At 43.3% G+C, this 25967-nt stretch overlaps 2 protein-coding genes across 5 annotated transcripts in view; one reads left to right on the top strand and one right to left on the bottom strand.

Annotated features, from left to right (window-relative positions):
- The window catches only part of RTN4 (reticulon 4), a 70212-nt gene extending 56273 nt beyond the window's left edge, over positions 1-13939 (top strand). For all 4 annotated transcript variants that reach the window (XM_081832020.1, XM_081832021.1, XM_081832022.1 and 1 more), the window contains 6 exons: positions 44-251; positions 4654-4792; positions 11679-11748; positions 12256-12302; positions 12510-12568; positions 12957-13939. In XM_081832020.1, the coding sequence (XP_081688146.1) occupies positions 44-251; positions 4654-4792; positions 11679-11748; positions 12256-12302; positions 12510-12568; positions 12957-12999 (566 nt within the window). In that variant the 3' untranslated portion in view covers positions 13000-13939. The remainder of the gene's footprint in view (positions 1-43; positions 252-4653; positions 4793-11678; positions 11749-12255; positions 12303-12509; positions 12569-12956) is intronic.
- A 125-nt stretch (positions 13940-14064) lies between these two features.
- EML6 (EMAP like 6) overlaps positions 14065-25967 on the bottom strand; it is a 261695-nt gene continuing 249792 nt past the window's right edge. Inside the window, exons 33-41 of the mRNA XM_081832019.1 lie at positions 25311-25541; positions 24542-24656; positions 22887-23075; positions 21202-21374; positions 20613-20775; positions 18903-19006; positions 18101-18254; positions 17592-17692; positions 14065-15982 (exon numbers count right to left, since the gene is read on the bottom strand). Of these exons, the coding sequence (XP_081688145.1) occupies positions 15958-15982; positions 17592-17692; positions 18101-18254; positions 18903-19006; positions 20613-20775; positions 21202-21374; positions 22887-23075; positions 24542-24656; positions 25311-25541 (1255 nt within the window). The 3' untranslated portion in view covers positions 14065-15957. The remainder of the gene's footprint in view (positions 15983-17591; positions 17693-18100; positions 18255-18902; positions 19007-20612; positions 20776-21201; positions 21375-22886; positions 23076-24541; positions 24657-25310; positions 25542-25967) is intronic.

Raw genomic sequence — 25967 nt, 5'->3', positions numbered from 1 at the left:
AAATAATGTTCTAATTTCAGATTTCTCCTTTTCTAATTTTTAGTGGTTGACCTCCTCTACTGGAGAGACATGAAGAAGACGGGAGTAGTGTTTGGCGCCAGCTTATTCCTGCTGCTCTCACTGACAGTATTCAGCATTGTGAGTGTAACGGCCTACATTGTCTTGGCCCTGCTCTCTGTGACTATCAGCTTTAGGATATATAAGGGTGTGATCCAAGCTATCCAGAAATCAGATGAAGGCCACCCATTCAGGTGAGATGTCTGGAAAACAAGGCACACACTGGCAACACCATAAACAGGATTAGTATTAAGACTTCATTCTATAGAGTTACAGGCATGCATTTTTTTACTGCTTAAAGATAATTGCAGATTTTTGCTGAAAAGTTATACCAAAAGCATCTGCTTTTGAGATTTTTTAGATTAAAGGTAATTTCATGGGCTCATGATGGAAAAATACTGGGTTTGTGTGTCATTAGCCTAACTCGGCTATGTGTTAGTAATATTTATGGAAACTAGGTATTGGTTATCTAATTTTACTTTAATGGGAACTATATCTTTTTAACATGGTTAGGATTGGTGAAAGTTCTGTTTTCTTTATTGCTTACTTTTTATGCTGATGTTTAAATACCTTTCTTAACACTAGTATGTGCATGTTTTTCTATAACGCTATCTTGTCATGCCCATGTGTTCTCTTGCCCTTCCTTCTCTGTCTAGTTTCCTCCTCTTGTTCCCTGAAGCGTACTTTTGTATTGTCTTGTTATCCTTTGATGAGTGTCTGTATGGCCACTCCTCATCTCGGAAACGATCATCTGCCCTTAACTTTTTTTTTTTTTTTTAAAGGTTTTATTTATTTGACAGAAAGACAGCCAGAGAGGGAACACAAGCAGGGGGAGTGGGAGAGGGAGAAGCAGGCTTCCCGCGGAGCAGGGAGCCTGATGCGGTGCTCGATCCCAGGACCCTGGGATCACGACCTGAGCCGAAGGCTGACGCTTAACGATTGAGCCACCCAGGCGCCCCCATCTGCCCTTAACTTTTATGAGTACACTGTCACATCACATATCTAATTGGTAATGGGACATACCTCAGTTTGGGTCTTCTGCCCTAACTTCAGACTCAGCATGTATTTCCTCCCAGTTTTAAAAAATTGAGATAAAATGCATGTATTATAAAATTCAGTGGTTTTTAGTATGTTCTCAGAATTGTACAATCATCACCATCTAACTCTAGATATTCTCATCACACCAAAAAGACATTTTCTACCCATTGGTAGTTATTTCCCACCCACTCTCTGACAACCACTAACTTATCATGTCTGTAAATGAATGTTTTTTCTCAAACTTGTCAACTTCTATCAGTAACACCACTACTATCCTCATTTCAGGCTCCCAATTTTGATGTTATCTTTTTTCCCATCTCATGTAAAGAAGATAACTAAGTTGTGTTGTTTTCTCCTACTTCCTCAGTGTAGACCACAAGTTCATGAACTATAGCCAGGGACCAAAACCAGTCTGCTGCCTGCTTTTGTAAATAAAGTTTTATTAGAACACAGGCATACTCAGTCATTTAGCTGTTTTCATCATGCTGTAATAGCAGAGTTAAGTAGTTGTGACAGAGACTATATGGACTTCAAAGCCTAAAATACTTCCTCATCACCCTTTACAGAAAAAGTTTGTCTACGCTGGCTGGACTTCACTTGTTACCAAATTGGGTTCTGGTTACCTTGGTTTACTTCAGCTTTTATAGATGTTGTCACATTTTCCTCAGATATTAATTTTATTATATTTTTAGGCATATGGGCTTTCTGTTCACTACAGGATCAAGTCTAAATATCTTTATCTTGTCTCTCATTCACCCCTTGTAGAGTTTTGTTTGTGCCCATTTGTGCTGCCTTTTTAGCTTCTCAGATGACCTAATCTATTAGACTTTTTATTTGGTTCTGTGTTTGATTTCAAGATGTAACTTTTTGAAGAAGGTTTCCCTAACACTGGCTCCAGATGATCTGAGGGTTCATTTCCTATTGCACTAAATATGGCTTTGAAATGTTCTCTGATTGTTTTGTATATAGACATTTTTTTCTCTCAAATAGATTTTGAATATTTTTAAACTATGTTGGCAAGGCAAGTATCCGTGGGCATGAATGAGTATGTAACTACTGAGAACATTATCTAGTTGATATTAATGGGTAAATGTAAACTGATTTTCAGACTTTACAAGAAAAGATCTGTTTTGTTTATTGTAAAGATTGGTTATTTTGTTCTAGCTCTCTTCATATTGGTGAAGTAATGATGCTACCTCAGTTTGGGAGAGAGACCAACATTTATGAATGGCTCTTACGTCCTTGGCCTTTTATGTACAGACTTAATTTTCATAACCACTCAATGAGACAGATGGTATTAGTCCATTCCACAGAGAGGGAAACATACTTGAGGTTCAGTAACTTGAAATTGCAGCTGCAAAATGGCAGAGCTATATCCTATAGAGGAATATAATTTTGAATTAGATATATTGAAATACATAAAAATATTGTCAAGCCAAAACTTCTAAATTAACTACATTATAAATTTTAGACTTTTTTTTTTAAATATTTTAAAGAAGACTTTTGGGGAAAAATCTAGAGATGTTTCTCATTCCTTATTTCTTGAGAAACACTTCCTCATTTTAGAGTCATTAGACACTAGTCATTAGTCATGCCAGCTTGACCCTGTTGGGCAGTTTCTGCACTACCGAGGGCGGGGCCGTGCGGCGTGTACCGACCGCCCGCGGGCGTCGCGTTAGTGTGGCCCGCGGGCCGGCTGGATGGGCGTACGCACGGGGCTCCCCTGACGGAGCGCGCCGCTCCGGTGCGTGCTGGCCGGGCGCCTTGTCTCCACGAGCGAAGGCAGTGGTACGGAGAAGCAGGATGCCCACTGAACGTTACACCGGCTTCTGCTCCGTGTTTCTCAGAGCTGCACAAATAAATTATTGCCGATTTAAGGGTAGATGTGACTCTTTGATCATTTTTCACTCGATGATAACAGCTTGATATGTGCTGGTTAATCAATAATAATTGAGTGCTGTGCCATCATAGTAAAGATACGTTCCTGGTCTTTAACAGTTTATACTTTTGTAGGAAAAATACACAAGTATACACGTGTCCATATTCCAGGGCTGGCTATGGTCAATGCTATAATAATACTACAAAAGAAAGCATTATTAGAATTGCATAATAGGGTCTTAGGGAAGAAAGAGCCAAAGAGGCTTCCCGTATGGGTGGGATTTGAGATGGGCTGATTGGGTGTGCTATGACTAGAGATGGGAGGAGAGCATTGTGGATTGGGAAAACAGTATGATGAACAAAGGAAGTAAGATTAAAAAATGTTTGATGATTGGCTCATATTTGGCTGCAACATAGTGAGTAGTGAGAAATCAGTTTGGAAAGATTGAGGAGGGCTCTGGTTGCAAAGTTGGAACCATAGAATCACAGAATGTTTGAGGCTGAAGAGATTTAAGAAGGTCTCTTTCTCTAATTTTATAGAGTGGGAACCATGACCCTGAGAAGTCAAATGACTTTGCAAGGTTACACAGCTAGATAGTAGCAGGTCTTCTAACTCCTACCTGAGTTGAATCTAAGTAGCACTATCTAGGAAAATTTAAATAAAACTAATCTAGCATTGGTTGAAGGAATGGATTAGGATGCAGACAGATTAGCGATTGGTTTGGAGAAAGAATGTTCCAGTTTTTAAATAATGAACACTTAGAGAGCATAGTGAATAAAAATGAGACATATTTGGGACATATTACAGAAGTAAACTATGGGACAGGGAGTTATGAGAGGACTGTTCTTTCCAGTGTGAGTAACTAGTGTCCACCAACATTGGAGAGTGATGAAGAGAGACTGGGTTATAAGGAGCTACTTCCAACGATAGAAAAGAATGCTTAGTATTTCTGAGTTGGTTCTTCTCTACCAAGATAAAATGGCTTCTTTGAAACAGTAACTAATGAAATAGTTCTTTGCATTCCTGCACATGACTTTTCTTCTTCATTACAGTTGTTTTCTTAAATAGAACGATTCCAGCTGTCTTAGTATAGATTAGGGCAGCTACATGGGCAGTAACTATTACATTTTACTGGCATTAGCACCATACTTTTGGCAGCCATTTCACAATCTGGGCCCCTACATATTGGGCAGTTTCCCCTAAAACTTAGGCTGAGAGAGTGTAGGATTTGGGAACGAATAGGATCTTTGTTAGGAAAATCTAATGAGGCAGCCTAATGTCAGCGTGAAGAGAAAAAACCAAATCCATAATAATAACTTCCATTTATCGAGTGCTTCTTTGTGCCCGCTTGTAGTAAGCACTCTACTCCTTGAATCCTCATGATAGTAACTTTGCAAAGTTAACAGACAAGTAAGTGGCGGAGCTTAAGATTCAAGCCCAGCTCAGTCTAACTTCAAAGCAAATGATTTTTTTCTGCGCTCATCAGCTGACCCTGTGCATGTCAATGAAATACGCATTGATTGGTGAATTTTTACATTGTGCTTAATTTGGAAACAGTAAGTTTTTATAGTAAAATATTTTATTAATGTCTTCTTTTACAGATACATGCTTGCTGATTGACAGACATCCAGGGAGAATCACTCTGATCAGTGACTGTTAGGATGTGTTTTGTTTTCCAGGGCATACTTAGAATCTGAAGTCGCTATATCTGAGGAGTTGGTTCAGAAATACAGTAACTCTGCTCTTGGTCATGTGAACTGCACGATAAAAGAACTCAGACGCCTCTTTTTAGTTGATGATTTAGTTGATTCTCTGAAGGTAAGTTTATTTGCTTCTCATTTTTGATATACCCAGAATTTAATATCAGAAGATAATAACAAATGATTTGTTATGTTCCAGTTTTTACAGGTTTTAAAGTCTCCACATGTCTATAGTCAAAACTTCTTTGTTCTTTCAGATTTTATCATCCTCTATATACAGTCCTATGTGTACACAGTTATGTGTGGAAATACTTGGCAAAAGCTAGAGGAGCATGAAAATGTTAGAGAAGGCCTGATTAAATATTATAAACACCTTTTAAGTCTGTTTTGCACAGATACTTGAAAAGAAAAAAAAGATGACATTTTATGAATAAATTACTTCTCTAAGATGAAGAATTTCATTTTGCTGTTAAATCTCAATTTTTAATTTCTTTTGAAAATTACCTTAGATGCTCAGGTTTTTTTTTAAAGCAGGTATTTTATTCATGATGAAACTAGCATAAGTGAGAAAAACTGAACTTGATAAATTTTTGCCTTGAGTGGCTTTTATATATGTGACCTTTGGTTAACAGATGTGGCACATAATGAGGCAGATTTACTTCCTGAAACACTTTATTTTTATGAAATTTTCTTATTTTTTAAAAAAATTCTTTTTTCTTAATATTTCTTAATATTGACTTGCATTAGAATTACATTTTACTGCTTTACTACTTATGGATTAGGAGTACTTTTGAAAAGAAAATTTATTTGAATGGTTTTCTTGAGTAGTGTTTTTTGGCAAACCCAGAGCTCAAGGAAAGCTGCTTGGTGACTTGCACACATGGTGATTCATTCAGGGCTCCGAATAAGGAACAGGTACTTCAACATATTAACACATAGAATGAACTTTGCATTTAGGTCTCAAAATCTGTTGAAGCAAAAGAATAAGGCAGGCTGTGTCTTTTTCTCCCTGTGCAATAGTGTTGGTATGAAGCATTTGGTAATTCAGTTGCACGTTCTGATAATATACACAAAGAGTCTTCCTTGATAAACCTGGTGGTCCTGTTGCTTGGGAGACTTTAGTTCAACCTTTTCTTTTTTCTTTCTTTTTTCTTTCCCGTCCTGGGGTACCTGGGATACTTCCAAAGTCAATAAACTTTTTCTTTTTACCTTTTGACCCTCTTTAAAATTAATTCAAATAAAAAATTGACCCCCTTTAATTAAAATTAAATCTTAATGTCATTGTGTCTGAGTAGTACAAATTCCATCTGTTTGTTACCACTGAATAAGGGTATTATAGAAACAGGGTACTTGCTTAAAATGTCTCATTGACAAAAGCTAACAAAAATCTTAACACTCTTGACTCTTTATAAAAATGACTTAGTATTCCCTTTCTATAGATAGTTCCTTAAGCATTTACCACTCTTATTCCCCCATAGTTTTTGTATATACAGAGTGGTTTTGTTTTTGTTTTTGTTTTTTTAAAGACAGTGATTCCTCCTGACTCTATTACTTTTTGCCTTTTAGCCGTAACAGCCAGTAGAATGATAGATTCTCTCTCCCTAAAGCAAGCAAAAAAAGGTTTTTTTCAGTTCATTCTTTTTTTACTTTTTCAATGTAAAGAAGAAACAATTTGCCCTATTAGACTGATTTATTTCCTTATATTTAGAGTCTCAATCTCTTGAAAGTTTGCTAATAAATAGCCCTGGTGTCTCCAGTTTCCAGATGAATTACTTTGATTTTGTACGATTCATCATTAGGAAAATGGACACCACCCTAAACTCAAGAAAATGCAGTGGAGTCTCATAAGTTTTTAAATGTAGAAAATACACATGGTATCAAGCTCTGTGGCGTATTTAAAATAATAGCTTTTAAACAAAAATTTTCATTGAAAGAGGTTTCTCTATAACTTGCTATCTTCATAAATTTGGTGCCCTCACATTTATATAATCTACATTTCTAGATTCTGGGTCATAGTTATCACTACTTCTATTAGAAACCTTCTTCCTCAGAAAGTGAAAATTTTAGAGCCACTATTCTTAGCATGTGAAACTTTTTCTTCTTGCTTATTCCTTTTTTTTGATAGTGATTTAAAAAAATCACATAATCAAATGTGATTTAAAACAAACAAACAAACAAACTCCAGGGGTCCTGAGGCATCAGGCCTGCTGAAAAAGACCTGATGTGACATGGTGGTTATCACTGTGTCTGGCCTAAGTCTCCTTTTGGTGGTTGACTTGGACAAATAAGATGTTTTACAGATTTCTCCTTTTAAATTCTTGTGTAAAAGTTCCATTTGTTTTGCTCCTTTGCAATTAAGTACAAGCTTCTAGGTCCTAGAAAAGATTGCAAGTGTCCACAGATGGAGCCAATGATACATTTCCCAAAGGATTAATTTTAGTCAAACATGGGCAAAATCTCTGACAAAATATTTCTAATTCCATTCAGTAGAACTTATTTCAAATGTTAATATAAAATTTCACTGCAGCCAAATGTTTTGTCCAGTCCTCAGGATTTGTTTTAAAGGTTCTATTTCTTAAAGTGGGTTTGTTCTACTGAGTGCCAGACATCAGGTGGGGGGAGGAGAATGAAGGAAAGGAAAGGAAAGAGGAATGTCCTCTAGTAAAATTAAGTTGCAAAAGCCATGTATATAGCCTTTTCTTGGGAGTCTGGTGTACTTTATTAGTCTCTGAGAAGTCAGAAAGAGGCAGGATAATGCTATTTAATCCAGTGATATCTGTTAACCTTGTCTTAAATAATACCCATGAGTACCAGAAAATTAGTATACGGTAGTTGAGTATATTTAGACCCCGAGTTAAGGTTTAATTCTGTTTCTGTGATTGGTCTTCTGTGTAAGGGATCTTTGATAGGGTTCATTTATTTTAAAACAGTGGTTCTCCGTCTTTGCTGTACACTGGAACCACCTGATAACTGTGAAGGGTGAAAGAGAAGGAATGGGGGGCCCTTCTCCTAAAATTGTGATTTAACTTTTCTGGGGATACTACTGGGAGAATCACTTTTTTAAAAGTTGTGGCATTAAGCTATAAACCCCAGCCTATGGTTTTTTCCCCCGCTCCCACCTCCCACTCACCACCACCCGCACTGTAATAGGCATGGGACGGTCCCTTCTGGGCTCAGGTTTGGAGCTTCTTGAATAAGGCTCCAAGTTTGATTAGAGGGATCCTGCCTTTTGAAACCTCAAATCTCAAGGAAAAAAAAAAATCGAATAATTTTATCAGATACCAAGACCAGGTATTTTAGGCAGAGGTTCTTATTTTTCTGTAATACAGCTTTGGGTGATAAAGACCAGATTCTGTATGAGTGTACTTGTGTGATTTTCAGTGAAAATACATGTTAAAATTATAAGAGAATTACCAGTGATAGTTGCCTGCACATCACGCAATCCTAATGCTCCAGAATACAATCTTAAATCTGAAAGTGAGCCTAAAAGGTCTGAACTCCAGAAATAGCTGACCCAGAAGAACATTAAAATCTAGCCCCTGGGCTCTTCTTATGTGGTTATTAACATACACATTTTGACAGTTTCTGCTTTCTCCGGCTCACAAAAAAAATTAGAAGGGAAATGGGCTAGGGAAAATGTAGGCAATCAAAGCGATACTAATGAATGAGGCTGAAGATTTCAAAAAGGGCAAAGAATTTTCTTGAAAAATGCAGGAAATGTTTGAAAATGTCAGAATTGCCAGAGTAATGTCTGAAATTGTTATGCACCCTTCCTCCATTTTCCTTAAAATGTTGCCCCTGGTTGTTGAGACATCATCTAATAAAAATCTGCAGAGCTTTTTAATTAGGTGTTTAATACACAGTTAAAGTTTAATTCCCTATTCCCCTGGGACAAAAGGCCAACAAGACATGGCCCTTGCTCACTTTAAGTATTTATTAGACCTTCCTTGTACTTTGGTCCTTTTTCCTCCTCTCTCGTTATTGTCCAAAGAGAGATGATCTCTGATTTCCTTGTGAGTATATGCATTGGCTATAATGTCACAGAATAGTTGCCATGTAGCATAGAGTTTGTAGGTCCAAAATGCAAGTTGCTTGTTTTGTTTCTTTGAAGTGTTTATTCTTTGCCTCTTAATGATAGCATGCACATTCCTGACAAATTCCCACTAATAATGGTTAGTTACTCTGTAGGTGATTTTACCTAAGTACAGCAGAGCAGATTGATTCTGGAGTCAGATAAACCTGAGATCACTGTGACCTCTGGTCTGGCAACTTGCTTAATTGTTCTTTGTCTTGGTTTGCTCTTCTGTAGGCATAGTAATAGTACTTCTGACATTGTGATGAGATTCACTGACCTAATATTATTTGCAAAAAAAAAAAAATGTTGCTTTTATTATATAATGGTTCCAGTAATTGTGCAATTGCTAAATGCATGTCGTTAACTACCATTCCTTTCTCCTCTCATGCTGTATTCTCTGGAAAACCTTACCTAGCATTTTTGTTAATCCTTAAAGTGTTAAATTTTCTCCAGATTGAAGTATTTAAAAGTTCTATGATAACACATAAAAATGTGAATTTCTGGTTTCTCTCTTAAAATGGGAAATTTTGGCAACGTTGGCCTGGAATACTTGGATGGCAGCAGTCTGTGGAGCTGGATCGTACATGCCTCCGTGAGAGGGAGAATACGTATGTCTGTTTGCCTCAGTCCTTAGTCAGGCTCCTTCATGAATTTAAGGTGCCTGCCTGGTCCCACAGACATTTAGTCTTTCCTCTGTTCCTTTCTTTGCCTTTGGGTAGTGTAGCTTTTAGGCAGAGTGTCCCCCAAGAGGCAAGTCCAGTGACATTTGAGTCCCTTAGATGAGCTAGGTGTGAAGTCTTGGGCTTCTCTCCTTGTGGGTTTGGAGTACGGCCTTGTGGGTGACTTAATGACCAAATTAGGACTTCTTTTTAGCTTGTATGTGTTAGTATCGGAATTCTGTCAGGACAAAGGTATCCTTATTGCCAAAGCAATTTCTTCTAAAATGTAGAAGGTTGACGCTTTTCCCTTTAGACTTGTGGATGGTGATGGATGAAAACATGAAAATGTTCTATAGCAGACTTGCTTAAGCACCAGAAGTTATAATTAGCTTCTGCAATAGGAGTCTGTAAAACTCTGTGAGAAGGAAAAGGCTTGCTAACTGGAGTCATGCTTCAAACCTTTCTACCATAGCAGTTGCTGAGACCAGGGCAGTATTTAATTTTTGATTTTCAACTGGCAGGTGTTAGGAATGCTTGACATTTGGTCACTTGAACATTAAATTCAGTTGTAGGGGTAACCAGAGGTTGCTATTTGTAGAACTGACAGTTGGTGGAGGAATCCATCGTGTGTTCCTAACCTGCAGTAAATGTGCTTATTAGAGTTGAGCATCTTAATTACTGCTTGGTACTCAGCTCATAGTAGACAATCAGATTTTGTTGAATGAATGACTATATGGAGGAATATATGCTTTAGTTCAAGGGTCTGCAAACTACTGCGCCTGGCCATGGCCTGTTTTGGTATAGCCTGGGAGCTAAGAATGGTTTTTAAATTTTTTAAAGGATAATATTCAAAAAATTTTCAGAGATAACATTCAAAGGATATGTGAGAGACCCGTAAAACCAGACATGGTTATTATCTTCCTGTCTTGATAGGAAAGGTTTGCTAATCCCTGCTTTAGGGGATGGAGGTGCTGACTCCACTCCACGCTCCTTTTCATTTATACCATGTTGTATGTACCTGACTAATCAGTGGAGACGGTGCCGTTGTATTGTGTTACCTACTAATCAGGGCAGAGCTTATGCAAGACACATGAAGGCCTTTAATAGAAAGCGAAGGAATTACTGATTAAGAATAATAAAATCCAGACTGACTTTAAGTCTTCCAAGAACTGCTTCGAACATGTCATCGAGTCTGTACTATATGAGGTCAACCAAATTTTAGAACTGGAAGAAAACTCTGAAAACTTCTTGTCCAACCCTTCATGAATAAGGTATGCAGAGGAAATAAAGGACTTCTCAAAATGAAATCCCTTTTTAGAACAGCCTTTCCCTAGCTGCTTTGTTGGATGATTTAAAAAACAAAACAGAAAACAAAAACCAAACTAGATTTTAAGAGCCTGACCTCTAAAGTAGGAAAGTTTGGTTAGTTCCCTGCAGTTCCCCGCCCCTCGAGGGGACAGTGAAAGGTGACCCGAGGCAGGGTATTCAACCTGTCTGTCCTGGAGTTGTCTCCGTCAGCTGTGGTAATATTCCTACATCCCCAAGTTGTTAAGAGGAATAAATGAGTTCATGTTTGTAAAGCATTTAAAGCAGTGCCTGGCACTAATATAGTAAGAACTATATTGGTGTTTGTTAAATACAGAAGGCAGTGGCTAAAAGAATATTAATGGTCAGTTTTATTAACGAGTATATGAGATTGAGGCATCCTGATTTCCAGGGTTAACTATTAAAACATATATCACTGTGCAGACAATGCCTCTGATCCTTAATAATATTACAGGTGGTATTTTTGGTACCTGAAACCCCTTCTCTCTGATCGTAAATATTCCCTGCCTCGTTGTTGCTTGCTTATTCAGCTGAGATTTTTAATGTCTGAATTATTCAGCTCATGTCGATCTTGAAATACTTGTTAGTGCTTTAAAATCAGGTTTAATAGCGAATTCGCATACCTTTTCAGGCTTCCCATTTAAAAGCTAAATGCTGTATCAGAGCTGAAACGGTAAGGTCTACCTTTGGCATGTTCTCTGGTCTCAGAGAAAACTTTAGTGAACTACTTGGCCTAGTATAGTCCAGAGAAAATAAATCTATCTTAATTAGGATTTTGAAATTTCAAATTGAGACTGGTGACTTACAGGTAAAATATCCTATTACTTTACCAAGTCTCCAACGATTATGCCTCTGGTAGGTTGGCATTTAGACGGGATGCTTCTATTTGAAAGCTTCAACTTTGTGTGAATTGTTTTTAATAGGCTAATGTTATTTTCTTACAGTTTGCAGTGTTGATGTGGGTATTTACCTATGTTGGTGCCTTGTTCAATGGTCTGACACTACTGATTTTGGGTAAGTCTACAAAACGATTTGAATGAAAAACTGCACAATAAGAGATTATGTGCAGGAGTTTAGAGACACTTTAGTGGAGAAAATCCTTATATTGTAGGGAAGACGTTTGAGGTTGTGAGCTCTTTAAATAAATTGCTGATACTGATATTGTATATTGAATTGCTACTTTAATTCCTAAAGAATGCTCCAGTTAACAGTGATAAACCAGATGGGGGCTGGCCTCACCTGATGGTACAGTCATAAATCAGACTAACATGGGATACCTGTATTTTATGAGGCCTGTGGGATGTGATTTTAAGCTAGGAATGGTTCCTGTAGGATCCCTTGCTTCATTCATTCATTCCTCTTGAGTGGCTCTCCACCAGCAGGTGCCTCCAGAACCTTGGGTATTTATTCATTCATTAGGAACACTGCCTGACTGACGAGTTTACCAGTTAGATGACTTTTCAGTGTTTGTTCCCTAAATCATACCAGTCTATTTTAGAGGTTGTGTATTTGCTTTTTCAGCTCTGATTTCACTCTTCAGCGTTCCTGTTATTTATGAACGGCATCAGGTAATTTCTTAACTGTAGATTTCAGAATACAAGCCCCACTGTATTACGTAAAAAACAAATTGGTGCTGGTTTCCAAAGCCTTATAAAAATGAAAAATATGGTTTCTTAAGCCTTTATTAAAGCCTTTAATCTGCTGGAATATAGTAACGGTTAATAAGATTCTTTAGGAATGTTAATTTTCTAGTAACTCCTTCATATCTCTTTCAGGCGCAGATAGATCATTATCTAGGACTTGCAAATAAGAATGTTAAAGATGCTATGGCTAAGTAAGTATTTAAAATCTGCAACTTTTTTTTCCCACTAAGGATAAGGTGTGCTGGACTTGGAGAACAAAGTGTAATATTTTCATCTTATAGGCCTAATCAGTAGCATATCTTAATCATACCTAAAAAGTACGACTGAATTGCCAAAAGATTTTTCTCTCCATTTGGATCATTGATTCCTGTGTTTGCTCTGTGTTGTATTTAAGGCTTTAAGTCTAATTCAGGAGGTAAGGTGGCAAAATTACAGCTTACAGTTTGACAGCCTTAGGATTTCATGTCCTGTAGAAGCTGAGCACTTACACAAGTAGTTCTTGAAGGACAGCATTTTTAAATACTTAAAATTGAAAAATCTTTCCATTGACCTTTTTTTCCCCAACCTTTTCATTTGTAGAATCCAAGCGAAAATCCCTGGATTGAAGCGCAAAGCTGAATGAAAAAACCAGAAATCAACAAATAAAGGGGATATTCATTTGATTACATGGGGGAGGGTCAGGGAAGGAGGAAACCTTGACATTGCAGCTTCACAGACCTTTATTTTTAGCATTGCGGTGTCTGAGGAAAAATTACCTGTCTTGACTGCCATGTGTTCATCATCTTAAAAGTATTGTAAGCTGCTATGTATGGATTTAAACCGTAATCATATTTGTTTTTCCTATACGAGGCACTGGTGAATTAAAAAAAGATCTGAGAAAGCTGTATATTACACTTGTGGCAGGTAGTCTTGCTGTTTTTTTTTTGGGGGGGGGGGAAATCGCTGAGAAAGTGGAGCTGAACAAAAAATCCTTTCCACAGTTTGTGCACTGTGTATGGTCTGTGTGGATTGATGCAGATTTTCTGAAATGAAATGTTTAGACGAGATCATACCACTAAAGCAAGAGTGAAAAAGCTTGCCATTCTGGTATGTTCTAGGTGTATTGTGAATTTTACTGTTATATTAATTGCCAATATAAGTAAATATAGATGATATATCTATATATAGTGTTTCACAAAGCTTAGACCTTTACCTTCCGGCTATCCCACAGTGCTTGATATTTCAGAGTCATTTGTTATACGTGTATAGTTCCAAAGCACATAAGCTTAGAAAAAGAAAATCCATTTCCAGGAGCACTACCATCTGTTTTCAATGTGAAGCGATGCCATGCACATAGTAAACTTCACTGCACAGACTTCCTGTAGTTCATTTTGTTATAAACTCGGAATCTCTGGACTGAATCTAATGCTTCCAAAAATGTTGTTTGCAAATATCAAACCTTGTGATGCAAAAAAATTATTATAAAATGAAGATTTATACATTTGTGGTTTAAGCTGTCCTGAATCTGTGGAATGCATTGTGAACTGTAAAAGCAAAGTATCAATAAAGCTTCTAGACTTAAAGGATGTTTGGTATTTTGGTTCCCTGAAATGGCAGCCACCGTTCAGAGTACACACACACAATAGCCTTTGCTTCTGGGGCGTGGGAGCAGGTCCACTCGGAAAGCATTGCCAGCGCGTGGGGCAGCTGTGTTTACATGATCCAATTTATTTGACACATACATACCAAAATGTTTTCAAATGATGTATTTCTTATACTTTGCTAATTGAAAATAAATTCATGCACCAATATTTTAACAGAACACAGTGCAGGATTTATGAACATACATAAACTCATACCATATAAATGTTTACAAATAAGATTTAAGAAGTTTCTTGACACAGACACTATTGCTCTGTAAATATAGTTTGTATATATCCTCACTGATCAATTTATTCTTCCACATGGTTATTTCAATGCAAGGTCTGATTATTATGAAAGGTCAGGTGTACAGTAGAGGCAGACATGGTTAACACTCAGCGTCACAGGGTTACAGAAAACAGAGTTAGGACTGCACAGGGGCTCAAACGGGGGACCCAACAGCCTATCAGGGGATTAACGTAAGGCATTCATAACTGGGCATATAAAAATAGCTTCATGAGTGATCTAATCCACTTAGAATGCAGAAGCACTTCTGGGGTAAATATTAGTCTGTTTAACTGAAAATGCTTCATTTCACCTTTCTCTAAACTGACAACTGCCAATAGCCAGGAACTCAAGCCCCAGAATTTTGCTTCACTGACGGGAAGGACTAATTGGCGTCTGTGTGCTCAGAGTCCCCGGTCCCTCACTGGCCTTCCTCGAGGCGTGTGTGGGCCGCCCCTCCTGGGGTCAGCGGTGAGCCACATGTGAAGTATGACTGAGGCGGGGTAGGGCTATCTTCTGATTAATATTGTCCAGGTCACATTTTCTGTCATCCAGCCAGCTCTGAGGAACTCTTTAAGCTAGCTTATTTTGTTCTATAATCTTATCAAATATTGCTTGGGCTTAGGAATTTGTTCAGCAGGGGTTTTTTTTGTTTTTTTCTTTTTATCTGGACTTGACCTATATAGCTCACCTGAACAAATCCATGGGGTCAAGTCAGCCCCACTCGGGGGGGGCAGGGGGAAGACCCAATGCAGCCTTGGGTCACCTCATTTATTACCATTTTAGGATTAAGGGTTCATCCTCCTAGACCCACTTGAGCTTCCCCCCCCGCCCTTCTATTTTGTAGTAGCGGTTTATTTTACTTCTATTTGGATTTTGTAGGTTTGGCACTGAACTGTGAAAACCCATTTCTACCCCCTCCCTCCTGAATTTCAGTTTCTTTGCTGCTCACCTGCCACTATTTCCCAAGCAGGTAACCGATGTCTTGCATTTAGGAAGCCGGGACATAAACACATGACATGGGTGACAGACCAGGAATCTGTTAAGGGTCCTGTAGCCCTCCTCAGTTTTGAAGTTTTAGCACCATATGTAGAAAGGAGAATATCTGTGGGAGGTGAGACAGCCCACACAACTGGAAACTTTCAAAGGCACTTAATGGATATAAAACTCTGCAAATGAAACATTAAAAAATTAAGTTTCTCAACTTGTTTATACATGGCTCATTTGGTTTTGAAAGCTAAATGTGGAGAACTGAGGCTATCGGTAGTTCTAATGCTTAGGTGCATCTAACTGAAGCGGTCTTGTTCAACTCATTGGTAAAAATGAACATTTTTAAAGTATATAGAAACAGAATAGCAAAACATCCTTTGTAAAAGTTCTGATGCAAATTAAAAGCTACATATTGGTTAGGGTAACTGAGGCTTTAAATTCTGTCGGTGGGCTACATGGTCAGAGAGGATTTTTTGTGTCGTGTCACGAACAGAGGCAAGCACTCCTCCCATGTGAGAACTGACCTTCCGGGCAGCACAGTTCCGCAGAGGATGGGGCGGTCACCCCGCTTCGCTGGCACGTGGCGCTCGTGTGGCCTGCAGCGCTGTGGGCACGGAGGGGCCCCTGCGTGCCTCCGCGGTGGCTGGGGGGCGGGCAGCAGCAGCGAGAAAGAGGTTTCTGGCATTTACAGACATCGCCACACAAACACACTGAAAAAGCAGACCAGATACTGATCTTGCGTGGCTGGACATCATCATTTTGTCAAGTGACCAAAAGCAATCTTACCAAGTACTCCAGAGTCAAGCTCGGGATGTACCGGATGTTGTGATTTCAATCTCTAAAGACGAACCAGGGATCTTGCCACCAATTAAAGATCTGCTTTTTTAAAATGGACTATTGGTTTTTGTTTCGTCTGGCTCTTTCACCAGCCTGAGTGTGCTGAATGGAAGGACTTTGGCACCTTGACTTCACACTCTCTTCTGTTACTGCTGAAGAGGTTTTATCAGCCCCACTTGGGTAGGAGAGCCTTTGCTACTGTTGGACGTAGAGCCAGGGGTCCGAGTACGCTCCCATGGCCACAAAGGCCCAGGGGCCCTGCAGTTTAAAGGTTACTTCTAAGCCTTATAGAGTCATCAAAAGTCACCTCCGATCCCCTGCACCGGGGTGACCAGTTCACTTAGTCTCTCGTCGCTAGCTTGTTGGCAGCCTGGCGGGTGCGGCCCCAGATGGGGGCATTCAGGGGGGCCCCGAAGTGGGGACAGGCTGGCAGTAGGACCTCAAGGGCGCTCAGTGCCGGCCGCTGTCGGCACGGCAGACCTGAGACCGTGCCCCCCACCGCAGGCTATCAGCACCTTTGGGGGCTGTTTTCTGCACCATCCTTCTGGCATTCTCTACAGGTGCCTTTTCCACAACCTCTCAGACCAGTGGATTGCTGGTCTGGATTGCTCTATTTCTTCTTCATCCCACCCCCCAAGCATTTTGCTTGGGCTGAAATGAAACCAATATTCATGTTGCAATAAAGCCCTTCAACTACGTTAGAGGTAGAGAATGAGAGTTGAGGAATGACCTCGTCCTGTTCGTCCACAATCCAAAGAAGGAATGCCCTTGGAGGGACAAGAGGAAGGGGCCTTGGAAATGCTGCAGAGGCTGAGGTCATCTCTGGAGCAGGCTGGCAGGGGTCCTTCCAAATCACTGGAAGGCCAGTCATGCCTCACATTGAACCCTGGGCCTTACACTGAGCAGCAGTTAAGGTCAAGAGCAGCCCCGTCCAAATAGCTGGTTAAGGTTCTCCTGCTACTAACTAGCACTGGGCCTAATGGCTTCACTTCTCATCTGACCTCATGCAAAACTGGGGAACACCCTTGTTTCTCAGGGTAACTGAGGCTTACTACTATTTTTAAACCTCTCTTGGTTGTGGATTTGTCATCCATCTTAAGAACTCTGGTGATCAGCTGGAAGTTAGGAGTTAAAAGACCTACGGATTGAGGTCATTTTAACCTGATTGTAGGCAAGGATGCCACGGGCTGCCTGGAATCCGCCATCTTGGGTCCCCCCCGCCCCCCCCCCCCACCCGGCAGTGCTCAGAGTAGCAATCATGCCCTCCCCTTCTCACCAGTCCCAGGACAGCTCCAGTGGGGACATGGGCCCATCAAGTTTGGGGTTGGGAGTCATCAGAGACTAAAGACCATACTTGAAAAGTCCTTGTCTTCATTGGGACGTCAGCCCCTCCCTGTGTCCCTGAGACACCTGACTTGGGGACGGGGGGAGGGAGTACCATCCAGGCCCAGGGAATCCGAGCCAGGTCAGTCAGGGTCCTACCTGCAGTCATCTCCTCCAGTGCTGACCACATACTTGTCGTCATGAGAGAAACGGATGTTCGTCACGTGAGCTGAGTGGCCGAAGTAACGCTTATGTTTGGCCTGTGAGCAAAAGTGAAGAGAGAGAGCTGAGAGACCCTGCCCCTCCCAGCAACCACAGACCACTTCCGGCATTCCAGTCTCCCCCTGCCGGAATCATCTTCGCTCCGGCCATTCCCATTGGGTCTGGACAATTCTCTCAGCCAGTCTCTTGCTGACTGGCTTTCCCGTTCATTCTTGCCCAAGGTGGACGATTTGTACACCTTCCATCTTCCCTTCCCCTGGTTTCCAGGACCTCCCCTCCAGAGGGAGATGAAACGGTTAGGGGTCACCAAATCTCCACAGGGCCAGAACAAGGTTGCTCTTGTTCTAGAGTCTAGATGGCCGTCTCAGTGTGGCCCCACCTCCTGCGGTCTGCAGAAGGAAAGAGCCCGGAGGCAGTGCACGGAGGTTACTCTGAGGAAGACTCACAAATTTTTCTGTGCATGGAAAATCAAAGAGCTTCACTAGCCCAAAGTCATCTCCGGTGACAATGTTGAGGCCAGCATGGGTCACACACGCGCAGTTGACATCAGCCTTGTCTGCATTTCGTGGCCAGATGCCAATGACTTCGTCCCCCAGAACGCTGTTTGAACAAGAAGAGGTGTCAACAGCAGATGTAGGAGAAGGCTTCCGGCAGTCAGGCACCCTCTCCCGGGGATAAGAGCGAGAGAGGGCTTTTTGCATCCTTCACTATGATCATGTGGCTCTTCTGTCCCTTCCCCCTCTGGGCACTTACCCTTGTTCTTACTGTTCTGCTGTGCCCCAGTCCCTCGCACCCCAGAAGAAAAGTTACCCCCATCTTTGAGTCTCTCTCTCGTCCCTCTGGTCCTTCCTTCGGACTGTCCGCCTGCTCACAGCCTGGTGGTGACCCTTCCCTTGAACTGGCAAGGCCCTCTTCCTCATCCTAAGCGGCCCTGCCTCCCCACGCTGCACCGGGGCTGAGTCAGGAGCCCGGAGACCATTTCCCTTTGCACTTGCTGGGTGAGGTTGGGCCCTGGGACGATTACACAAAAGGAGGGATTTTGCATTTCAAAAGCCCAGGTTGGATCAAAGCCAGTGGCCCAAACTGGTACCAAGAAGCCTTCCAAGCCCTCCCTCCCCGCCAAGAAGACAAGATAGCTCCATCTCTGAGCTTCTTCACATCCTGGCCACATGCAAACTTGGAGACCGAGCCTGGCACAAGAGGCTCTCTCATGACCTTCTCCTTGAGAAGTTGTTTTCCTCCAGTCACCTTGTCCAGGAGGCCCAGGTGATCTTCTCAATGACCATGGCTTCGGTGACCTGCTTCCCCAGGGGGACCTCATGCACCTGGCGCTTGTAGGCTCCTGTTGACACCTGCAAGCAGAAGGCAACCAAGTCCCTCAACCTTCTCTCCAGGTCAAAGGGCTCCCCTTTCGGTGTGCTGTTTCCCAGAACACCGGCCAAGCCTCTGGCTCCCCAGGACTTTTCAACAAATCCAAGTTCAGCTTGAGGCTGCAAAGCCTGTGGTCAGCCTGCAGCAAAAGTCGCGGGAGCAGGACATTTTTCCATTCCTTTTCTGGCTCTTTTCCAAAGTCCTAAGGCAGTGGTTACCCAAATGTGGTTCCTGACCACCAGCAGCAGCATCTGGAAAGTTGCTGGAAATACATATTCTTTGGTCCCCCCAACACCAGACACTCTGAGGGTGGGGCCCAGCAATCTGTGTTTTAACGCCTCCAGGGGATGTCTGATGCTCCAAGTTTGGGAATCCGTGTTCTGGGAGAAACAGGTGCTTTGGTACAGAGGTAGGCAAGTTTTCTCATGGACAGCCACTGACGTAGATGATTTCTGAAGCATCTAGGGCCTGACCCTTTCTTCTTTGAGAATATCCTAGGGGGAGATAGCCATTTTCCAGAAAATCTCCAGCCCCTTCTACCCCTGTGGGTGCCTCTAGCCTGGCCACCCTGGGTTTTCCTGCTGTGCACGGAATGCGCCAAGATCTTCCCCACCTCGGGGCCTTCGTACAGATGGCCCGGAAAAATGTTCCTGCCTCTCTCTGCTGGCTAACTCCTACACAGCCCACAGACCTCAGCTTAAATATCACTTGTGCGGAGAGGAAGTGAATCTAAATTCAGTGCCTGTTAAATGCTCCCATAGCACCCTGTACTTTTCCTTCCCAGGACATAATCACAATTTGTAATTATATGTATATTTTGTGATTATCTGTTGAACGCTTGTCTTCTCCATTACAGGGCAAGCTCCAGGAGAGCAAGGAGCAGGCCCACTCTGTCCACCCAAAAGCCTAGCAAGGTGCCTCGTTCAGTAGATACTCCCCTGATGACTGGGTCCCCTCTCATTTCACAACGGGTATCCGACTCCAGGCCGGCTCACCAACGCCTAATATTTGTTCAGAGTGCTGGATAAGACATCATTCTCTTTTCAGCTCAAAGTCCCAAAGGTGGGACCCCTCTTCATCCCTTCCCACTGTCTGTTCCCCCAGGAGAGTGAGGAGCCTCCACTCCAGGCCCAGAGTTCAGGTCCCAAGTGTGGACGGGCCACACTACTGAAGACGCGGAACGGAAATGACCACGGATAAGAAGCCACGCAGGCTCAGGTACGGCCCCGGGGAACCCGAAGGTAGGAAGCTTTGAAGGGGAGGAGGTGGGGGGAGGCTAGAAGTGGATTAGGGCTTATGCTGCCTGCATTTCTTACTGAAGGACAACTCCACTTTTAAAATTCTAGTTCTTCAACATTCTTAAATTCTCTAGGCCTCTGCCCTTTCCTTAATAAAGTCAGGGGGAAGTAACAGTACTGACCGGGTTCCTGTGAAGAGGAAGTGAGTACACAGCCCCGCACAAAGCAAGCACTCCATTGCTGTAAGCCACCACTGTTGGTGCTGTGGCTGGCATTATTCCTACTAGTATTAGTAATATTATCATTATTATTATTGGTTGCCTCGGAGCGCAGCAGAGCTGAAACATACCTGGATGTATCTGCCATCCGCTGAGAAATCCATCTGAATGACAAAGCTTGGAATATCTTTGCAGTAGCCAATGCGATTCAGGCTTGTGCCCTGAGTGAGGTCATAGAAGTCAACTGTGTGTTCAGAAGAACCAACAGCTAAGAATCTGCTGTCTGGGCTGATTCTAGAAAAAGCAATCCAAGAGCATGGTCCATGAGAAGGGCTGTTTGGGCCGGTCCGGCGTGAGGTCGGCTCTGGGAGGGGCCTCCCAGGATCAAAGGCAGGGAGATCTCACTTCATGACTCACACACGGTTACCTTCTCTGACATGCTAGGGAATTCAGCCATTTCTCTGGATCCTAGCCCAGGGCAGTAAGGAAATGCATGCAGCCTTAGGTAGAATGGCGTGGTACATGTAGTTTTTACTTGGTAAAAACTCTCATGGAAATTAGCAAAGACATGTCTGAGAGTTCACGTGTGGGAGAGTCTTTCACAGCTGGCTCGCTGAAAGGGACCCCCTCACAAATGAGTTCTTCAGTCCAGCCCTGGCCCTGACCCTTCTGGAATGGGAACCACCCTCCTTCTCCCTGCCCAGACCACCTGCTATGTACCTGATATCCTGGATAGCAGATTTCCGGTCTCGTTTTTTCCCCCAGACTTTGAGGCTGTTCACCAGCAAGATGACAAACTCCCCATTCTTCATGCCGATGGCCACCATCTCCCCATCGGGGCTGTAGGCTGCACACCTGGCCGCGTGGCCCAGGTTCACCTTGTTGAGCAGCTTCTACATGGAAGCAGAGTAACAGTCCCTGAGCCCCCGGCCGCCTCGGCTGCTCTCCCAGGGAAATCCCGCACCCAGGCCAGAGCGCTCAGGCTGTCTCCGCTGCCACTGTGGGCCTGCAGACCTCTTGCTTCTTACAGGAACCGTCCCTGAGGAGCTGAGGCAGCCAGGATGTTTGAATTAGAGCCGCTTGGGAGACAACACGGATCAGGGCAGAGGCTGCCCAAGTTTTCTGTAAGGGGTTTGGTAGTCCATACAGTAGGCTTCACGGTCCATATGATCTCTGGCCACCACTGAGCTCTCCCACAGGTGCCACGTAACCCGTGAGCCCGGTTTACTTTGTAGAACAGGCAGCAAGCCGGACCGGACCCTCCAGCCTTAGACCGCCCCCCTCTTGCTCCAGGAAAAGAGCTGGAGCTTCCGCACCTGGTGGCTCAAATCCCGAGCCCTGGCTGTCACTAGCCGGGTGCGTTTGCGTCAGTGACTTCCCCACTGTCCCTTTGGAAAAGAAGGGAGATTAATACTGCTCGTGCAAGACTGCTTTGTAAGCACTAGCGATCACGCATATGAGGCATCTGGTGGGTAGCAGGTACTCACTAAATGATAGCCATTGTTGATAGTAAACACAGTAAATAATTATGAAAATTCACGTAAATATAGCAACCATAGTTGGGCTTTTGCATATCTGTTCTTTGATCCTCACACTAAAAATATGAAATATTTACTGGCTATTTTGTGATGAGCCCAACTATTTTAATTATTAGAACTTAAGCACTTGTTTTATTTTTTTAACTTTTTAAGATTCTTTAGAGAGAGGAATCTTTAAAATTCTTTAGGAAGAGTGTGAGTGAGCTGGCAGGAGGCGGAGGGGGGCGGAGAGAGAGGGGGAGAGGGGGAGAGGGAATTCCGAGCAGAGTCCATGCCCGGCATAGAGCCCGATGCGGGGCTCAATCCCACGGCCCTGGGATCAGGACCTGAGCCGAAAGCAAGATTGGGACACTTGACCAACTGAGCTACTCAGGCGCCCCTAACTACTTGTTTTAATATCAGATAACACTTGGCCACAATAATTTTCTCCCCAGACTACTCTTTGCTATTTTTCACTCAAGATGAATTTTTTAATTTTTAATTTTTTTCCATATTCCAAGAGGAACTTTGGTGGGATTTTGATTGACACGTTCCATTTGGGAACATCTGATGTTTTAAATCATTCTTAGTCTTCCCATCCAGGGAAGACCTATCTCTTTCTTTTTAAGGCTTTGTGGACTTTCCATGACAAGAGAAAAATTTCCAGATTATTTTTTCAGATTATTTTCAGGTTATTCCTGTACTATAGTTATGGATGGATACACAGCTAAAAGACAGACGGACTGGGTGTGTGCTGGCTGTCTAACTTACTGGCTGACCTGCCACATCGCCCCTCTCTGGCCTGACCCTGGCCAGACCTCTCCTCCCGCCAGGCTCCGGCCAGACCCACCTGCGGGCATCCGAGCCCGGGCAGAGAGGGCCCCTCACCTTGTCAGCCAGGTCCCAGATGCGGGCCGTGCCGTCGTTGCTGGCAGAGATGAAGATGTCCTTGGAGGGGTGTGTGGCCAGGCCCCAGATCTCCCCTTCCATGTGTCCATCAATCAGGATGTTGGAAGCAGCATTTTTTTCACCAACTTCAATTATTTCTCCATCTTTGGTTCCTACTAAAATTTTTCCCTGTTGCAATAAAAACATTAGAAACAAGACAAATACTGTATGATCCAACTCGTATGACTTACTAGTCCAATTCACGGAGAAAAGTCAAATGGCGGTCGCCAAGTGCTGGTGGGAAAAGGAAAGGGGCGTGAGTACTTCATAGGTACAGAGTTTCAATTCTACAAGATAAAAAACGTTCTGTGGGTGGACGGGGGCGATGGTTGCCCAGCAACGGGAATGTACTTACTACCGCTGGACGGTACACCTAAAAATGGCAAAAATGGTAAATCGTTACGTTCTCTATCTTTTGCCACAAAGAGATGAACGTAGGTAAAAAAGAAGGAGATCTGTATTTTAAAGAATAACTGCAAGAAGAACACAATTAGAGCAAACTGGGAGCGGCTCTGCCAGCAGCAGTCCTTCCATGGGAAGGGCCGAGAGGCTTCCGTGGCTGACTCAATCGCCCACCTACGTCACCCCTCACCTCCCCTTCTCCCTCAGCCGTGGAGGAGAACAGAGATTCCATCATCGGGTCTCTGCAAGAACATTCCACAGACAGCAAGCTCACTACAGAGCTGGGCAGCCAGTTTCTGCTGCCGGACAGCTCAGGTTCTTCCTAAGTTCTCCCTCACGCACCGAACAAAACGCCATCTCCGATGAGCCCCACGTCTGGGCCTAGCTCCGCCCCACCTCCCAGATGTCTCATCACCCTACCGGATGACTGCCATCGATCTATTTAAAAACAAAGATCTCCATTCCTAATTATGGAGCCTCCAAGCCATGTCTGCCTTTTCTTATGGGGAACATCCTGAAGCCAAAGCAGAGGTTAAGATTTATTTTCAAGTACCTCGGAATTTCTTGGGGAGTTAAAAAAAGAAAAGGAAAAAAGGAACACACACATCATGACTAAGATTCTGATTTGGCAGCTCTGGGCAAGAGCCTGGACAACCATATTTAAACAAAACACAACAAGAGACCCAACAACAAAAAAACCCAACCTTGCACTTGTGTCTGAGATTCAGCCCAGGTATGACTTGAAAACCTATGGCTTTGAGTCAGTTTGATGGCCCCTTCCTGCCCCCTTACTGCCCATGTAACTGTGGACATAGGCAAATTATTGACTATCTCTATGCCTATAGTAATAATATTATCTGTAATAGCAGCTAACATCCACTGAATGTGGCTATGAGGCAGGCATAAGGAAAGGCACCATGCATTATAATGCATGTGATCCTCACAAGGACGCCTGTGCTGGAACAGAAAGGTTAAGTAACACACCCAAGGTCACACAGCCGGCGCTACTCAGAAGAGTCTGCACCTGGGTCTGTTGGATTCTGCTAAGCCAACTCCCCATGGCAGTTCAAGTCCCACCTCGGAGGCTGGTTTTAAGGATTCAACAGTGCAGCACAGGGACGGTGTCCGGCTGAACTAACTCTCCCTTGGGCCCCAAGGGGACAGCTGGGGGTAGACCGGCCCCGCCCACTCACTTTGCCCCGGCACACGGAGCGCACACACTCCACCAGCTGGCCTGTCTCCAGCTGGAAGGCCCGGCAGCGCTTCATCTCCTGGTCCCACAGTTTCACGGCACCTCCTTCTTTGGTCCTAAAAAGGATCAAGAGGCACACAGCATGTTGGCCCTTGTCCTAAGACTTGCCCGTGACACGCCAGGCCCCCTGTCCCCATCATCAAGGTCACAGCCACTGGGGCCCAGCAGGACAGACCCTGCAGGGTGGCCTCTTTCTCAGCCCCACCGATGGGTAGTTACAACCATTTGGACTGGCAGATTTCCTAGAATACTTTCAAAGGCCACTATGGTAGAAGGAGAGGACTGCAATCTAAAAAAGTCAAACCGTGTTTTTATCAGATCAAACATGAAGAGAAATGCTTCTCTGTTTTTCTGCTTCATTTTCACATCTCTGTCCCCACGGGAACTTCTCTCCCCTCCTCCCCAGCCTCCCGCCCCCCAAAGAGCTACGGAGAGGAACACTTGATGATCAGCATAGTCACTCGGGTCTATCCAAGAATATCTCTCTGGATTTTAAACTACCATGAAACCAGCCCTCCCCATCTCTGACTTATACTTCTGAAAGGTTTGACCTAGGGCCCTCTCGGAGCAAGGGGAGACCGATCTCCCCGCTGCAGCAGAAAAGATGGGAGAACGAAAAGCTGCATTTTCTCCCAGGGGGAAATGTTTCTGTCACTCTCATCCAAGACAGTAAGAGAAGCCCAGCTATCCTAAGGGGAGTTTCAGCTTACGGCCGCTCTTTGCCACCAGTCACTATGAGTCCGTCCCGAAGGGTTGTGTACATTGTGAAGACGGGGCCTGTGTGAGCCTTGGCCACCAGCCGGATGAGGAAGTGGTCCTTCCACACGTAGACGTCTCCATTGATGGCACCCGTGAAAGTGAGGTTGTTCTGTAAACAAAGGGACACCTTCCACACCAGGACACTCACAGCAGCTCTCAGGAGGGTCCCCTCCCAGCCACCTGCTCCTTGCTTAGGTTACCAGAGCTAGAGAAACACAAACACACGCTCAAACTGACCTTCTGTGCTAAGGCAAGGCAAAAGACTTGACAGGAGACCACGAGGCAAATATGATAAGAAAATCACTCAGCCCTGAAATTCACTCTCCTGAGTTGGTTTGGGGCATTTGACTTCCCCACTGTGTGCACATCTGCATGCAAATGAACTTCCATCCTGGGATCCAGCCCCAGATGACTACAGAGTAAGGGGTAAAGGGCAGGACTCCAGCCCAAACTTTCATGGGCTTGGGAACAAGGTGCGTAAATCCACACCTGCTGGACCAAGACTTGGCTGGGTTTCAGAATGTCCCCAGGGGAGCCTGCATTGGCTGAGGGGGCCCCACAGTTGGGGCATCTGTGGCACAAGAAGGCTAGGAGGAATCGGGAGGCTG

This window comes from Leptonychotes weddellii, chromosome 10 (assembly GCF_054177405.1).
Source record: "Leptonychotes weddellii isolate Sample4059 chromosome 10, ASM5417740v2, whole genome shotgun sequence".
NCBI classification, from domain to species: Eukaryota; Metazoa; Chordata; class Mammalia; order Carnivora; family Phocidae; genus Leptonychotes; species Leptonychotes weddellii.
This window is presented reverse-complemented; position numbering and strand designations above follow the sequence as displayed.